The 17,957-nt window shown below is 34.4% G+C and overlaps 1 protein-coding gene across 1 annotated transcript in view; it reads right to left on the bottom strand.

Moving 5' to 3' along the window:
• Nucleotides 1-1,026: 1,026 nt before the first annotated feature.
• Nucleotides 1,027-17,957, bottom strand: part of chsy3 (chondroitin sulfate synthase 3) — a 150,658-nt gene continuing 133,727 nt past the window's right edge. Inside the window, exon 3 of the mRNA XM_088629821.1 lies at nucleotides 1,027-3,482. Coding sequence (XP_088485947.1) covers nucleotides 1,911-3,482 — 1,572 coding nt within the window. The 3' untranslated portion in view covers nucleotides 1,027-1,910. The remainder of the gene's footprint in view (nucleotides 3,483-17,957) is intronic.

Genomic DNA, 17,957 nt, shown 5'->3' on the forward strand with positions numbered 1-17,957 from the left:
CCTGTATTATGTCTACTACCAAAAACATCAGTATAACATTAATTTGCCTGTACTTCAACAATAACTTAAACAACAAGGACAGAGAACTGATAATTATTTTCCAGCATGCCAGACATACTGTAAGCAACTGAAAAGGTTTAATGATAACAAATGGATATGATTAAAACTTGGATATAATCAAATGGATATACTGTAATCAGAACTTGATTACCAGTTTTTTTTTACCCTAGTCTGTTATGCACTTGAAATGTCATCTTTCTTTCTTGTGTTTCAATAATAATACACTGTCAAATTTTCAAATTAAATGTTCAAACTGTGTGATTTTGGACAGAGAATGAAGACAAGCATAATGTGAAATAATAAAACATCAAGTAGGCAGCATTATAGATTAGTGATATCACTTGTAATAGTGATGGTGAGATTAATGGACCTACTGTATGTTTTTGGTGCTTCTTGTTACATGGTAAAGCCGTGTAGCTTATGGAAGCAGAGTTTCTACTTTAATCATTCAAAAAAAAAAACCTTATTCCTTAAATGTTTATGAAAAGACAAACTTACATTCATTGGCCACTCTGTTCTCAGTGAAACGGTGACTTGTCAGGCTCCCGCAGGTTTGGAGTGACATCACTGAGGTTTGGGCTGCTCATCCATTCAGTGCTAACTCAACTGTCAGGCACACTGGAGCTTGTAGCATGTTAAAAAAATCATGTCTGCCAGTCCTCATTCTCCACTTTTCCCATTACTTAGAAAACTTCTAATAACGGGGTTTGTAGATGTTGATTTATTATATATTTTTTTAAAAGTTTCCATTGTATAAATGTTACCACCTATCTTAATTGGTTGTGTCAGGGTTATAAGAGATTTTGGTACACATGGGTTAAGTGCACACATTTGCAGAGCAACGCAGCTGTTGCCCACAACCAGTTCAAATCGAAGGTCTGAATGATTATTTTGTTGGCCTATTTAAAAGATTCACATTTGCCATCATTTTAGAAAAAGGCTAAATAAAACTCACATAACCAGGTATTTATAAAAGTTTTAATGTATATGCTTTATTATAAATTACCCCTTTTAATAGAATTTCTTAGTTCTTGTCAGCAAACTGAAAGACTTGAAATTCACAAAGCTGAAACAATGCAATCAAAGTGCTTTTTAAGCATGGCCACATGAAAAAGAGAAATACATCATTTATCAGAATGGTCTCGAGACAGCGGATATCGGTATCCAGTACCTTTTACGTCAAGGAAATAGTTTTAAAAATAAAGATACAATCATCAAAATTATTCACATACTTTAAAAATACTGCAGATGACGAAAGTTCTGTTTACATTTTTACGACTTTATATAAATTAGAAAACTCAAACTATATTACAGAGTTCCTTCCCCAGTGGAAGCGTAAAGCACTTTTGTGGTACTTTCAACAGTTTAATTATTATTTTTATTGTTATTATTATTATTATTATCATTGTCATCATCACATTGGGTTCAGCAAAGCCTGAAAAGGAACATGGTGAACACTGTACTTTAAAGCCTATACAGAACAAAGCCACAAAGCACACATTCATTTGAAGTAGCCATTGGTTTTGTGGAGGATGTGCTCCTGAGAATAGTTCTGATGCACTGGATCTTCTCAAAATGTAAAGCCAAAACAAAAAAATACAAGAAACCCGGCATCAAACACTTTCAGGTGTATATCAAAATAATGGAGGGACTGCCACTGGGATGTGCAGAAGTCCTTTGGAAGACGGCTGAATAGAAACTAACTTCAAATAAAACCAAACAAGACATTATAATTATAACAGACTTACACACTGCCACTTACACAGTCAAGAGCACATGTGACTCATCTGCTCTGCAAGGTCACACAAAACTTGAGGTAACCTCCCAAAATGGGAGAATGAACTGGAATGTCAGGACAAAGTTCTGTTGTACCCCACACCTAAGTGCTTTTCCAACCACAGTTCAGCTAGTTGCATCGTGGATGCGTAAGTACTTGCTTTAGACCCTAAGCACATCTTATATTGCTTAGGGTCTAGGTTTGGGTCACAGTGAACAGGGTGGTAAATATGGACAATTCCAACCTCTTGACTACGAAATGCCTTTAATCCCGAATTTATGACTTTTGTGAAGAGATCTACATCCTCTAATCCCCAACCTTGGATTGAAGTGTCAAAACCACCTGCTTTTAAGAAATCACTTTTATATATGCATGTGATTCCAAATCCATACTCTCTCCAGAACCCACTTTTCTTTGTAAATACAAAGTTGCTGTCCTCTGGAGGATTGCCTGCATAAACGATTTTTGGATCATACTGACTGAAGATGATGGGGTAATATACCTGTTCCCCTTGAATGGTGTTGTCTCTGCACCGCTGCAAGAAATCTGCATTAAACACAAGGTCAACATCACAGAACAGCAGCAAAGTGTTGTTGTCTAGCTGTGATGATCCCATTTCAAGTGCCAAGCCCCTTGAGAAATCTCCAGTCATGGGAATGACTGCTACATCAGCTTTGGGATACTTCTTACGGTATTCCATAATCAGATCCAAATGCTTCTCTTTGTCTTGGTTAGAGTCATTGTCTACTAAAATTACAGTTAATTTTACATTCTGGTTTGGAATAAGGCATGTCTTCTCAAAGTTCTCCATAAACCTCACAAAAATTTCATATCTTCCTGTGAGAGGGACAAGGAAGTGGATCTTTTTTTCGTTCCTTTCCCTCATCTCTTTGGTTGCTTCAGTAAACTGGAAGGGAGAGAAGATCTTAAAGGAATTTGAGAGGAAAGAAAAGGACTGGGAGTCACTGTTAATGGTGTCAACAAGCTCTCCCACATCAAGCTCCTCAGCTTCTGCAAAGAAGGGTTTGCTGAATGACTGCTGGAGGTAGGCATGCCGTCGGACTGGCACGGTAACCTTTCTCCCCTTGTGCTTTTTATAAAGAAGCAACAAATCCAAGATATATTCTGCCCCATGTAAAGGATCTACTCTCCGGTAGCCATATTGGATCTCCTTGAAATCAATAACACGGCCTCTCGCCTTTGAGTTCTCATTAATCATCTCCATCACCTGAAGCACCGTGTCATCTAAAGCAGCCCGTAACACTTTGCCGAGTCCCTGCCGAGGCACCTGGTTTTCAGCCATGGAGTACAGGAGTTTCCCAGTGAGGAACTCCCATTCAATTACTTCACTTCTTTCTGTTGGCTGGAAGCGAGTATAGGAAGGCATCATTCCCAGTTGCTGATCTTCCTTCTGCACTTCCATGTTGCTCAGCTTGCTCATGATTACTCCTTCCCGGTGGAGCTCGATTGTGCGGTATCTCAGCTCAGAGATTTTACGGCTCAACATGTAATTATGCAGCCTGTACTGGTATGCAGGCCTCTTATTGGGATGAAGTGTAATGGCGTTGTGGATTTTGCTGCTGTGCAACTCCTGGATATATCCTTTCTTGTTGTGTTCGTAGTTTTCATAGAAGAGCTGCTGCATCTGCAAGGAAAACAAAAAGAAAAAGAAAATTAAAAATATATATAAAAACCTTTGATACACATGTGCAAGTTTTGGTGCAGGCTCTGCTATTCATGCACTAGTGAAAATGTTTACTTATCTTTGAAACTCCAGTGTTTCATACACTATACCATGTACTCCCAGACAGAAATATCTAAGACTTAAGGTTTTTGTCACTGAAGCGGAACATTTGCTTGCAAGCACTAAAACTTTCCATTTATACACAATTTGGTTCCCATTAAACACATGGAAAGGTGACTTTTTTCTCTCTGCTCATTAGAAAATATCAACTCATGAGCATTGGTCTATAGATATTATATAAAAATAATAGTGAGAAGTTTGTTTCATTATATTGTACATAGATAGATGCTCTTTTTCTATTCCTTTTTATCCAAGGACATCTAGGATAGTACAAAGTGTTCTATTAGCTGTAGTACAGGGCACTAAATTATTGCTCAAGAGTTCTACAGAAAAATATTCCTAGCCAAGGGCATTTGATCAATTCAAAGGCCAAGTACCTCATATAGAATAAAGGTGGCCATTATGACAGGCAGTTAATTACACTGGGCATACTGGATAGAGCTCCTTTAGTGAACCATGTTAATCACGTTGGTCTGGCAGTGGTGATTGGTGGGTGGGGAGGAATGAAGGCTTTATTTTTGGTTCTCAAAAACCAATTGCCTCCCTGATATATTTAGCTTTATTTTAATTTTTAATTAACTCGAATCATATTTGGCTTGTTTTCAAAGGAGACTAATTTAATTGCACGGAAAAGCCTCCGTGGAAATGAAAGTAGAGCCACAAAAGGCCTTCTTATTAGGCAAAATGTAGCATTGTCATAAAAAACTAATTAAATTGTGATGAAATGTAAGTCCCTCTATCATTGTAATATAAATCCACAGGACGATATAGGAGCTGGATATAATCCAAGCACACAACATATTTATATGCAGACACTGTCTATATCCATATCTAAACAACAAAAACTAAGATAAAACTAGACAGGAAAGAGCTTTAGATTTATGGTGTGTAAACAATTCCCACTCCAAAAGAATTTTTAAAATAAAATAGTATCCTAAATAGTATTTAATTATTTTTGCAAAAGAGGTGAAAATGGTGCTTATAATAATGGACAAAAACTGTAGTTTGTAGTATATGTAGGGAAGAAAATTATTTAAATGGTACAAAATTAATTGTCCTTCTTTACAATTTTAAATTTGCATTCCCATGAATAATTTCCAGTACTGTCAATACTGTGAGATAAAGCATGAACCGCTTGTGCAATTTACTTTCACAACAGTTAAATATCCTCTTTGCAGTCATCTAACTTGATTAATGATACTTCTTACCTTCAGCCCAATCTGTCCTTGTTTAAAAATACATTGTAAATAAATAAAGCCATTTTAAACTAAATACACCAAAGAAAATATTTTTCATATACAATATATATATGTCTGCAATCATGAGATTTCACACATTATTGTTATTACTATTATAGGAACACATAGGAAGTTAATTCCATGCTGAAACAGATTTTTGGTTATGGGGTCTTCTTCAGATGTGTCACTAAATGTTTTCTTCTTCTTTCTTCTGGTTTTAAGCAAGGAATTAACCTCTAGCTTTTTCTTTGAAGCCATCCTCTAACACAGCTCCATGTTCGAATGCCATACAGTAAGTTGAAATATATGAATCAATATATTAAGAATTCTTATACTGTATTTCTATGCTGTTTACATTTTAATTGAAATAGCTATACATTTTGCTAAGCTTAAGTCTGGACTGTGGCCCGATTCACATCAATTTGTTTTGGTTGATGGTCACAGAACAGTCCCTTGATTTCACTTGATCTTGTCTGAAAATATCCCCAGACACAAACACTGGCACACCCCTGTAATTTGTCGTTTTTTCTAAGGAAAGAGCTGATGTTTATCTCAACACCTTCAGGCATTGCACCGAAGCCCATTTCCATGCTATTTTAATTTCGCTATAGTTTCAAACTACAAACAGATCCTTTAGAGGTTTAGGCTACAGACAATGCAGATGTCTTCTGCCTAGTTCAGTGTCAGTTCTATAGTCTATTTTAATGGAATTCACGTTTGTGAGAGTCAAAAATCAAGTCCCTGGATTTTGAGTGTGGATGCCAGGGTGGGGTTGTTCATTACTTAATGGCTGCAAGATGAGGAGGGGGGCAGAAGGGGGATTAGAATGGAAACTTCACGTCCAGACAAATGGCTGTTTGTTGTTCATGAAATAACTGAAGCAGTCAGGCAATATTCCCATGGCAGCAGCTGCTTCAACCCCACCTTCTCTGGCATCAGCTGTTAGATGGGAAATGTGGATTGCAAGGTCTGAGATAAAATAAATCACAAAACTGCCTCACCTTTTCCTATATAATGCTTACAGTAAGAACAGATTCAGGAAAAGTGAATTCAAGAGCAGTGAATATTAAGTTCAAATGTCTAATATCATTTTTTGCTAAACAACCTTGTAGCAGTGACAGTGGTGTACTTCACAGACCTTCGCAGATCTTGAGTGAATTAATTTATGCCACCTTTTGAATGTGGTGTCTATGTGAAAATGAAAACACTGCTCATAATCTGGCACAAAAATATTACCAAGTGTTAACATTCTCATTAAAATGGGTATCATTACTATTCAGTGATAAAAGTTGGAGTATTTCTCTACAATCCAATAACAAATGAGTTGAAACAATAAATAATCCGATTTTTTGGACAGGTTTAAGATATTTTATACAGTAGCCGTCTATGTAATTTCATTGATTTGAGTGTGTATGTTTTGTAAAAAATTTGTGTTACAGTGATCAAGACTATCCATTTGACCTTGAAGCTATCAGTGCATCCCTGTATCAGTATCAAAAGTATCAGATGCTCTTAATTCTTTCAACTGAGTGCCTATGGCCAGACATTGGAATTAAGCTTGAAAATCTACTACAGTATAATAAAAATGGATTCTTTGAAATTTAAAAGGTGTGAAACCACCTTTGAAGTTTAAAGTGTCACTGTTGGGTATAAGATTAAACAGCTTTCACAATATCAGTATTTCTTTAATGTTTCTTTAATCATACAGTGGCTTTTAACAACATTTAGATTTTCACAGTTTGAAGCACTTTCTTACAGATCTTTCTGGTAACAGCAAAATATGCTCATTACGTAATAAACATAATCATGAAAACAAATCAGCAAAGGTGTGTAAAAGACCAGACTAAATTTTCTATGATCTTATTTCACATTAGAAATACTTGTTGCATGATTATGACTTGTCAGTGAATTATAAATTTACTGACTCAATTAAACTGTATTCATCCAGCTAGTACAGTATATAAGTAGGTTATTGTAGTCCTTTTTGTTTCACTAGCTGTAGTCTACTAGATTTTGTTATAGGGATTTTGATACAGTGATGCAATGGGTTATTATGCTCTAGTTCCACAGAAAAATAGTAAACATGAGTAAGGTCAAAACCATGTAGACATTTTTAATACTGCTTATGTAAATGTGTAGCTAATAATCAAAACAATGTGCTGGAAAAATATAACACTTTTTTTCTGATATAATAATATTTTGTTCTTATATGTCATTTTACATATGTTTGTAAAATGATGATAGAACACATGATTGCTGCGGATACATCTATAGGGACATCAAGAATAATCAGGAATAAGTACTGAACATACTGTACATAGAATATGTTTATGTTTTTAAAAATGCAGAAATGTCTAACGGGGGTGTGGGGGGAGGATGATTTCTTAGATTATCCCCAAATAGAGATACAATATTTGATCTAAGTATGACAATGATAGTAGGTAAACTCCCCTTCCTTCCACATTGGCAATTCAGAAATAATTAGGTCTGCTGTCCACCTGAGTGCAGGGCCTCATTGTCTTCTATTAATTGATCTTTAGAAAACAGAAGTATTATTCATTGGCTGTTAACAAAACTATTTCACAGTCTCTTAACAAATTGGTAATACCATTGACTAGAAAATTGCTAATATAGTGCCCATCCATTAAAAGCTGATCAACTCAAACGAGTAATTATAGACCAATAGGTCTTATTATTCAGTGTCTTATATCTGAGCAGGACAACCTTAAACTCCACTCTAAATTTTGTGGTGCATTTGACAAATAACATAATTTTCTACTTGTTGTCAATTTGATCCCCGTATGAAAGAAACATACTTTAATACACATAAATGTACATGAATATCAAAAGGTATTCTGCTGGTAAAACTGAATCACAAATGCAAGGATACAAATGGAAACTAAGGTGAAGTGTTTTTGACAAAAACGTTTATAGATGAGGTAATCAATTAATAAGATACTAAAAACTACAGTACATGAGTCAGATGGGCTGAAAAGCTTTCTCTCATTTGCAAATGTCTTATGTTCTATTAGGAATTTAATTTAAGGCATTTTATTTCCATCTACAGAATATTTGTCAGCAAAGTAGACATTAAATGCATTAGGAACACATATGGTCACATGCTAATTTAAGATTGAACCTTAATGAGAACAAACCCTGAGTTTTCAGTTTAAAGTACTTATGATATAGACAAAGCCCTCCCTGTGAAGTATTCATAAACCATAAACAGGTGGGTAGCCAATCCCCACAGGTATTTTCGATTTAGTTTGTGTATACTGTAAATGAAGAAATAAGAAAAAAGCTTTTGAAAGCATGAACATTTTCTTTCAGATGAAAGGGGATTTCATTTACACTAACTGCTGAAAAAATCCACAAATTTAACAAACACTACTAATTCATTATGGTAAGCAATTAGTTTGATTAGAATAAAAATTGAATAACTTTTAATAATACAAGAAATAATACAATTTCTTTAAAACATTCTTTTTCATTTTATTCTAAATTATGAAACTTTAATGAAGATATTTATGTCTGGAAAAGCAACATACAGTAGCTTGGACTAAAAATGGTTAAATATTTCACAGCAGATTTTACAGCATATTCTGAAAGCTGTTTCATTGTCTAGGGACCATGTGGGAATTTGTTTGCAAGTACTTAGCCTGGAAAATGTTTGTTTTCAGAGAAAATTAATATTAATATTATTGTACGGCACTTTTGAGTTTTTTTAACACCTGAAGAGTGAAACAGTGAAAACTTCAGGGAAGAAATTGAAATGGTTGATATGGTAAAATGACAACTTTCTTACCAGGTTTGTCAGAAAACCTACAGGAGGGAAAGTCTGTATTTATCTAGATTGCAGTCTTTTCCAAAAATCAAAATAGAGAAAGGAAAACAAAGAGAACTGTACATTCAACCCAAGTATACAGTAAGTTGGTAAAAGGCTACAACCCAAATAGTTTAATAAGCCAATTAAAAAATAAAAGAGGAACAATGTCTTTGTTCTATCAGTATATTTGAGTGACACCTAATGGACTTTCACATTAGGAACCACTGTGAAACCATGTTCTCTTTAATGCGGAATCAGTTTTGTGAAGACCAACCCAATTTCAGCACCTGTGGTATAGACATACAGAACAAGTGTCATATGCAATAGATGATTGGAAAATAGAGATTCTTGTGGAGACTGATAGAAATTTGACTGCAAAACTCTACACTGATAAATTCTTGGGACTTAATTTGTTGCCCATCCTGTGGAATCATCCTGACATGACAACAAGTGAAGAAATGTAATTTAATTCAAGGGGAATTATGTAAAATTGCACATTGGACTAGTAGGACCTTATTTAAAATATTGTGTGAAATTTCTGATCATCACTTTTGCAAATTAAATTATTTTAGTCTAGAATTGGTGTAAGGTGACTAGTAACATTCACAGGCTCAAAGGAATTCCTTACACTGAAAGACTTAAAGAACTGAATTATTATAGTCTTGTACTGAGAACACTATAAGGGGACCTGATTCAAGTACTCAAAATTCAAAAAGGCACAGACAGCCAATCCTATGAACTGGTTCAGAATCAACAGTGAAACGTGAACTAAGGGACTTAAGTGGAAACTGCAGGAATGCGTGACGTAAATCTGAGTATAGCAAGCAATTTCTCACACAAAGGGTAGTGGAAGTTAGAAATCAGCTGCCGAGGCTTGTTGCTGAAGCCGTCACCATTGCTTCTTTCAGGAAATGGATTGATGAAACCATCAGAACAATAAACTGCCAGCAGCCAAGCACAGCAGATGCACCAAATGACCTCTTCTCATGTGTAACCTTTCTTATAGTCTTATTTGACAAGAAAGCAATATCATAGTATTTACTTCGATTGGTTAAATGTATGGTGAAATAGGAATTTAGATGTTCTTGTCTCACAGTTGGAGACTGGGCCTTTGCAACAACAGTAAAGACTAATGCATGGAATCTTTATTATATATATTTTTTATTATTTTAAAGAGTAATGCAGTAACTATTATAGTAAACCCACTTACCATAAGATAAACAGCAGGATCATCCTCTAGAACCCAGCTTTTAAAAACTATGACATCGGTTTGCAATTTCTTTAGAATTCATACGACATCTGACTGCTTTATTAAGCTACTTAAAATGTATGGTAGCTGTAAGCAATTTTTTGAAAGTCAGAACTGAGAAATAACATCAAGTGATCTTTTTACTCTGTATTTATGTTTATTGATGCAGGATGACGAAGAGCCTCTAAAATTGGAATACATACTAATTTAAATTAGATGGGAGGGATTCGGCAACATTCATATGTGATTCAATTACAATGAAGTGCACAGTCTGCTTATCTATGCAATATGTGACTCATTACATTTGCTGCTTACTTTATTTTAAAGACCTCTGAGGCGAGTGTGGCATTTGAAGTGATTTCTAGCAATTGAGGGATGAGGTGACCTGAATTTATCAACACTTCTGGATTTTTAAACCAACAGCACAATTTTCCTCTACCCAAATGTAAAATCAGGTATTGGAGATAAAATTTGTATTACGAAATATGATTTTCTGAGCTGAGTAACTTTGAAAAAAAAAACTGTTAGTATACTTGATTTATTTTTTCATTTTTCAGCTTAATTTACCTTAGGGTATCACGGCTATATAAAACAACAAAATTACTTCACCATGATTACATTGCTATTTTTCTCTCTTTTTAAATTGCCAAAGGTATTATTATAGTTAATTGAATGTCATGATTGGAAATTATTGAAAAACTGAGGTAAGGGTACAAGCAAGACCAGGCCATTTGACCCATCTTGCAAACAACTATAATGATCAAGTACAGAAAAAGCACATTGTGAGCTAATTTTAAATACAACTTACAGCATTGATGCTATCAGAGTTTTTATTGCTTTTGTTTTTGTGCATTATAGCAATGTTCTGTTTTAAATATTATAGAATATGTTTTATAATTTTAGGACTTTATTTCTACTGTATAAGCCTGTTCCTAGGGGCTTAAACTGCATTTGCACATTCATACTACTTATTAGTACCTTTGCCTAAGGATAGAGCTTATTTCAATAAACAGAAAACAATCACAATTAAAAAGAAACGTGAAAACTGCAGACCTGTAAATTATAACCAAATATATAATACTCCACTTAAATAGAAATTAAATGAACTGCAATTAGATCTGTTACTAATTTTACCTTCAAATTGATCTCATAATGACTATTCACTTGACATGCAGGATACAGTAGTTTTAAATCACTGACAACTAAGAAGTGAATAGCGAATCTGATTTTTAATGGAGGTGTTAAAGCTGTGAGAATACAAATACAATGTTTCTCACATCAGAAAAGTTTGTATTTGTATTAAATAAGAATCTTCCTATTTTAAAAAAGGGAAAGGTAAATTTGAGATCCTTTCCTTTTGAATTCTTGAAAATGGCTATCTTGTTTACAGTAAGTATTAAAGTCTACATTACAAAAATTTCATTTTAAACAATGTGGTTCTTAGGAAAACAACACTACATATTGTACAGTATAGTACAGAAAGGAATCTCCACTCCAGACCAGTATTCCTTGAAACAGGTGCCAGCTCCCAATCCTAAATATAATGTTTTGCCCTTTAACAGCTCTTTGTATTTACTTCCAGTGTCTTTATAATTACAAGCTTAGCATCATTTCTTAATTATACTCTGAACTGTCTTAAATCTTCAGAAACCACTGTAGTGTACTGTCTTAGAATAAAATCTCATTTTCAAGAAGTCAAGAAGTGTGTGAACTCAATACGAGGATATTAAAACAATTTATTTTTAGAACAATTCATATACAGTACAACGCTAACTACAGTAAGTAGTTGAATTTTTTAATGTGATCATCTCAAACCAAACAATAAACTCAAGCGGTTTTAAAAATTAAGAAAGGTTATTTGAGGTCAAGTATTGACATTCTCTCTGTAATTTCAGCATATGGCTGTAGTTAAACTGATTTAACAGCATGCAGACTTCCCCATAATTACATTTTTAGCTGTTTCATGTATAATAGCAGAATTGGCAGTAGTTACAGCTTGTGTACAATACTGAAAAAATCAAGGACTACACTATCTCTAAAATTAGGCATTCAAGCCATCAATAAATGCAGGGTGTAGCTCAGAATTTGGAAATTACATTAATTTTCTAAAATGTTTTTCATCTGTACAGAATAACTTCACTGGATAATAAAATGTAAACAAACATAACATGGAAGTTAATTGTAAGAACAAATTTGAACAGATTGTGTTAGAATTAGTGTTTTGATGAAGTATCTCTTGTTAAAGCATCTCTGGCCTTTTGGGTGTTATAATGTGAATTTCCACAAAACGTCTGTCATCTTCAATTATTGAGTCATTTTGCTTTACAGGATTATTTTCACAGCATTTTGTGCATTCTTAAACTAAAATGGCTAGAAAATGGAAATATGAGATATGAACCACCACTGGGAGGCATGGTGAATTAACGCTCATCTTAAATGCACTTGCATTTTGCCTATGGGACCTGGGTTGAATCCAGCAAATGACTAGAATTCATTTCAATCTGGCAACCTTTGAAGGATTTGCCTGTAGAGAGAGCCTTAACCCACTTTTCAGGTGTCCCAGGGTCTTTGTGTTAAGAAGGGCAAGTGTAAATTGAGTTCACAAAGTCTCACTCTCGTGCGTCTTTAAAACCCACTTCATATTTGAAAAATTTTTTGTGCATATCTTTGGTGCTAAACACCAGACAAAAAGCAAAGTGCCACTAACCATCTGCAGACTGTGAAGCACTGTAAAAGTGTTTCCCTGTAAGAGGCTCCTTTTGAAGAGCTAAGCGAGCACAATGCATTTATTGCCTTTGATTTTGGAGTCTGACATTTTATTTAAATTTAGATGTCAAACTCTTGTGTTCAACAGAATTTCATTATGAAAGTTGGAAATGTGGAGATTATAGGATAATGGAGTACACTGAAAACCATCTTTACTTTTGAACCACAGTATGAAAAAAATAAACATTCTTTCTTAAGCTTGCGCATTAGGAAATAATTCATTATTTACTTTGGTTTCCTCCTAGGTGATTATAAACGTAAAGTGCCCCCTACTGTTTTACCTGAATCTTAAGCAGCATTGCCACCTTATAGCCTAATCTGATTATAGCCTGATTAAGCTACAGTAAGTGAGTGGACTTGATAAGTACTGGAATGGGAAAACACTAGGGAAAACCACATTACTTCTGCAGGTGGTGTTTGGTAAACCAGTAGGTGACACCCTTCTCTCTACACCAGAATCTCCAAATCAATGGCTCTGGGGACACTGCTGCAGAAGGAGCCATTCTTCGGAGATGTTAAACTGGGTTCTTGATTACTTGGTCATTAAAGGTCTCATGACATACTGTACAGTAGTCTGTGAGACTATGATGCTAACTCTGGTGTGCCTGCTTAATTCTGCTCTGAGCTTGCACATTCTGGACTACTGAAAGTTCAGTGGTGAAATATTTGTCAGTTTTGTAAGCCATCTGCTGTGTAGTCAGGCCACTGGTGCATAAAAGTTGCTGTGCATTATTATGGTACCTGTACTGTAGGTATCACAATTCAGTAACAGATGAAGCCGATCCTCATGTAAAACATCTGAATCCAAAGACATATGATCTAGAATCAACCAAGTATTTAATCAAGCTTGTCAGAATCATCCATATGTCCAGTGAATGGAAAACCAGGACAAAGCAATTTCCATAGTTTTATACTGTATATCATATTGAGGAGGCAGAGAACATTATTAAACACAAGATGTCCTTTCATCAAGCCTTTCTGATCATGGTATAATACTTCAGTCAGACCTCAAACCAGCATTAAAGCACCTTAATATACAGTTTGCAATCAGAGCAAGTCAAAGAGATAAATTGTACAGAACTGGGAGATATTTATCCTTCCTCAGTAACAGCTGGATATACAGTAACAGCACTATTAAAATTACCCCCAAAATGGCATTTAAATCATAGATTGTATCAATCATACATCAGAGAAACCAACTGGGACCCAAAAATGCCATAAATTCCAGGTAATTAAGCTCCTTTAGCTCAAACAATGATATACAGACCTTGCAGATTCACTCCCTACCAATAATATCACATTTAGCAGAATTATAAGTATAACATTATTTCTAAATGAAAAATTGTATTCAAAACTGTAATAATCCACCTGAACACTGTAAAATGTAAACTGAATGTAGGCAACAAAAAATGTACAAAGTGAAATTTACTGATTGGGTAGCTTATTCCTGGGTTGACTTTATGAATGCCCTTGAGGATATTGAATAATTGTATTAGGTCCCCTTATACCTGTTTGACCCGTGTTTATGTGATTCCCATTCAAGTCTTCTTTTCTCAAATCCATAAATACACGGAAATTCCTGTAGAACAATCCCCTTGCTCAATTCTAGATAGGGCTTATGATGACATTAATAATTGCTTACACTTATATAGCGCTTTTCTGGACACTCCACTCAAAGCGCTTTACAGGTAATGGGGACTTCCCTCCACCACCACCATTAGGCAGACCTACTTCTCTCTTGTCACATTAGTGCAATTTTACTGTATATACAATTTAACATAATATCCCTTGTTTATCTAACATCCATCCCTACATTATTTTCCATGTTGTCTAAAAGACTTAAATGATGTGTCAACATAAAAACCTGTATCATCCGTAAGTATAAAGTACATTATATTGCTTCAAGCAGATTCTGTTAAAACTGTTGCCATCCTTTATCCACTGACTTCACATCTCATGCTACTTTTCTTAAGCTCTGAGTCATGCCTTCAAAGACTACTTTCTGAAAATTGTAAACTTTTGCTTTAAACTCAACCTATACAGTTGCAAAATATACTTCAAAACATATCATATTATGATGACAACAGCACTTTTCACAGCAATTACTGGCTAAGTCTCTACAAGCTTTGCACAGTGTGATAGTACAGTAAATATGCTCATTCTTCCAACAACATTGTTCCAGATCTGACAAGTTCATAGGGGGGTAACTGATGGTCTACAGTTATCAAACCTCACTATACATTTTCTGTTGGAAAGTCAGGACTTTGTCAGGGACACTCAAGGATTCATTATTTTCTTCAGCTCATTGTCCTGCTGAAATGTGAATTTTTGACATTGTTTTAGATTAATGGGTAATTCAATCGGGTGTTCCTCTATGAGTTACCTATTTTTCCTTGAATCCTGCAAGATTTCCCAGTTGCTTCTAATGAAAAGAATCCACATAATATACTGTATGGTACCACCTGAATGGGTCTTGTGCTTTGCTAGGCTTGCACCAGAGTGCTTCATATTGAGATGAAAAAGTTCATTTTTTGTCTCCTCAGCCCATAAAACCTTGTTCTGCAGTAACTTAATACAGAATGTAAGATTTAAGACTTTTTCAGTAAAGGCTTCTCTCTTGTCACCCAACCATACAAGCTCAACCATGTCAATATCTCAGACATAGAAAATGGTGACACTATACACATTTGAGAATCTTTTAATAATTTAAATATGATCAACATTTCTAGCTTTATCATTTGGTGATGAAGTAATCATGACGAGAAATGTGAAGATTCTAAATTTAAAGTCCTATTTGAAAGTGTCATGATCACACTTCACAAAATGTAGAAAATTTGTAGTGTGTTAAAAATGTTTGCATTGTACTATAAGTCCAGTACAGCCTACTCTGCAATAGAAAGACAAGGCAAATTGAAAGATTGGAGCAAATTACAATTCGTCCAATTAAATAGGTCTGAACATAAGAATTAGAATAAAAAAGATAGATGTTGAGTATATCTGCACAATATCTGATAATGGTACTATGTAGATTTAAAGGAAGAAATATCTTTGTGTCAATGTGTCAATTGCTGTTGAGTCTCAAAGCTAGTAAATGATTGGGTCACCTGTCATTAAACTAATAATTCTATATACAGTATATACCGTATATATGTTCTATATATAAGGTCTGTTGATTTTCAGTCTCAAAACACATGAGCTACTGAACATGCTCTAGAAAAGCCAGCTTACTTTTCCAATAAAGTAATTTTACTGAGATATACAGTATGCAGTTGTGAATAAAGTATCTTATGATGAAGTCCTTAATTGCATCACAAAGAACAGGATTCCATGTGTACAGTAACTGCATCCAAAAGGTCTCATTGTATAACTTCATCTAAAGAACTCAGTGGAGGGCATACTGCATACAGTAAACACTTATAGTATCCTTTTACGAGCAGGACTGCAGATTCCTGTTCTAGAACTAGTTAACTGTTGTAGAGGTGATAGTTTAACTTGAATTTCTAAGTTGAGAACTAAGTTGAGTTGCCTACATTTCCTACAGTTCTTGAAAAAATACATAAAATTGACTAAATATTTAAATATCTAATTCCTCACTGCACACTAACTGTAAGTGAAGTAAAATCAACCTTTAAATTTAACTTTAGAGTAAAAAAACATATTTCTTTACAAATTTAGAAAGCCTCTAGACTCTAGCAACATGTTTGACACCCTGCATGTTAATATAATACTGTATGAACAAGGGCTCACACATGAAATCACTGCAAAGAAAATAAGGTTATACTGTACATACCACAGTAAACCTACATTAGCAATTTTATGCTGGTGCTCAACTGAGTAAGAGCTAGTTACAATCTAACATTTACAGCAGTTTTAAGATGAAAGGATTGCTTTATCACTTGAGTTCTTAGTTTCAAATGAAAAGCCATACAGTATGCTGGCAGAATTTTGGCTGGATGCCCTGAAACTGTAGAGCTTAGCTGAGAACCTCTCTTAGTAATGAGGAAAAACTCGAGCCAATTTAAACTGTATTGAGAATCCAAAAACTCAAAAAATGTAACCTAGTGAAGAGAATACAGGTAATGGTATAAAATGGGGTTTGTACTTTATTTTTGCTATTAGTAAACTTGATGAGCTTCTGCATTCAGAAGTTGTGTTAATGTAGTGAGATTATCTAATTTGCAAACACCTTTCTTGGTGTGCTACTTTTCTAAAATTTTCATTTCAGAGATATCAACAACACACAGAAAAAGAAATATTTTTTTTTGCTGATATCTCTGACCACAATCTCCACAAGAAGCCAATACAATGTTACAATTTGGACCTTAATAATCCATGAACCTGAGGTGGCATTTAGATCATGTACTGTATTTTACAGAATTCTACATCATACAGGCATTTTTAGTTCTTGCATGCTTTTGTTGTTGGCATCTTTCATTATTTGTGAAACATAAAGGAGGAATGCATTCAGTTTTGTAAAGAAACTAATGCAAAACCATTTCTGCAGATAAATAAGAAATCAGAACCAATTCAATGGAGCCAGCTCCAATGATACTGACAGCAAAAACAATAAGGTAATTTATTACTATGTTGCTGATTACATAACAAAGAAACGTGTTTGTGTTTGGTTAATGTCCATACCTGACACTGGTAATCCATTAAAGTAATTGAAAACCCTTTTTTGTTCATTCTTTCTTCTAAATTATGGTACTGACACATTTTAAAGATAATGTAAAATGTGCCATCTGGAGTGACATGACAATCTTATAAAGAATTGCCTAGTTCCCAAACCAATATTGACCTATTATTTTCATTAATCAGATTTTCAGGGATCATGTGAAATGACTAGATTTCATCTTCAACAAGTTTTTAAATTGTGTGATTACCACCGCATAAAAACAAAAAATGAAAAAGGACTCCGGCTAATTACTATTTTATGATGTTTACTGACATGAAGATGCATTTTTGGCCTTTTTAAAAACCTAGTGTAAATTACTTCTGTGAGGTAAAGAGTATTAAAAATCACTAGTACCTTCACAGTCTTTCTCCAGTGCACAGCAAAAGCTTACAAAGTTAACTGTACAGAGATTTAACATTTAACCACTTTTTTGACACTAACATTGATACACTTTATATTATTTAGTTGAATAAACCATTCCTAATTACCTCATTGAACAGATTTTCACTTTTATTTTTAAAGGCATAAAACAAAAAACAGTCGAGTGCAGTTGCAAACCTAT

This window comes from Lepisosteus platostomus, chromosome 4, assembly GCF_059453375.1.
Source record: "Lepisosteus platostomus isolate fLepPlt1 chromosome 4, fLepPlt1.hap1, whole genome shotgun sequence".
Lineage (NCBI taxonomy): Eukaryota > Metazoa > Chordata > Actinopteri > Semionotiformes > Lepisosteidae > Lepisosteus > Lepisosteus platostomus.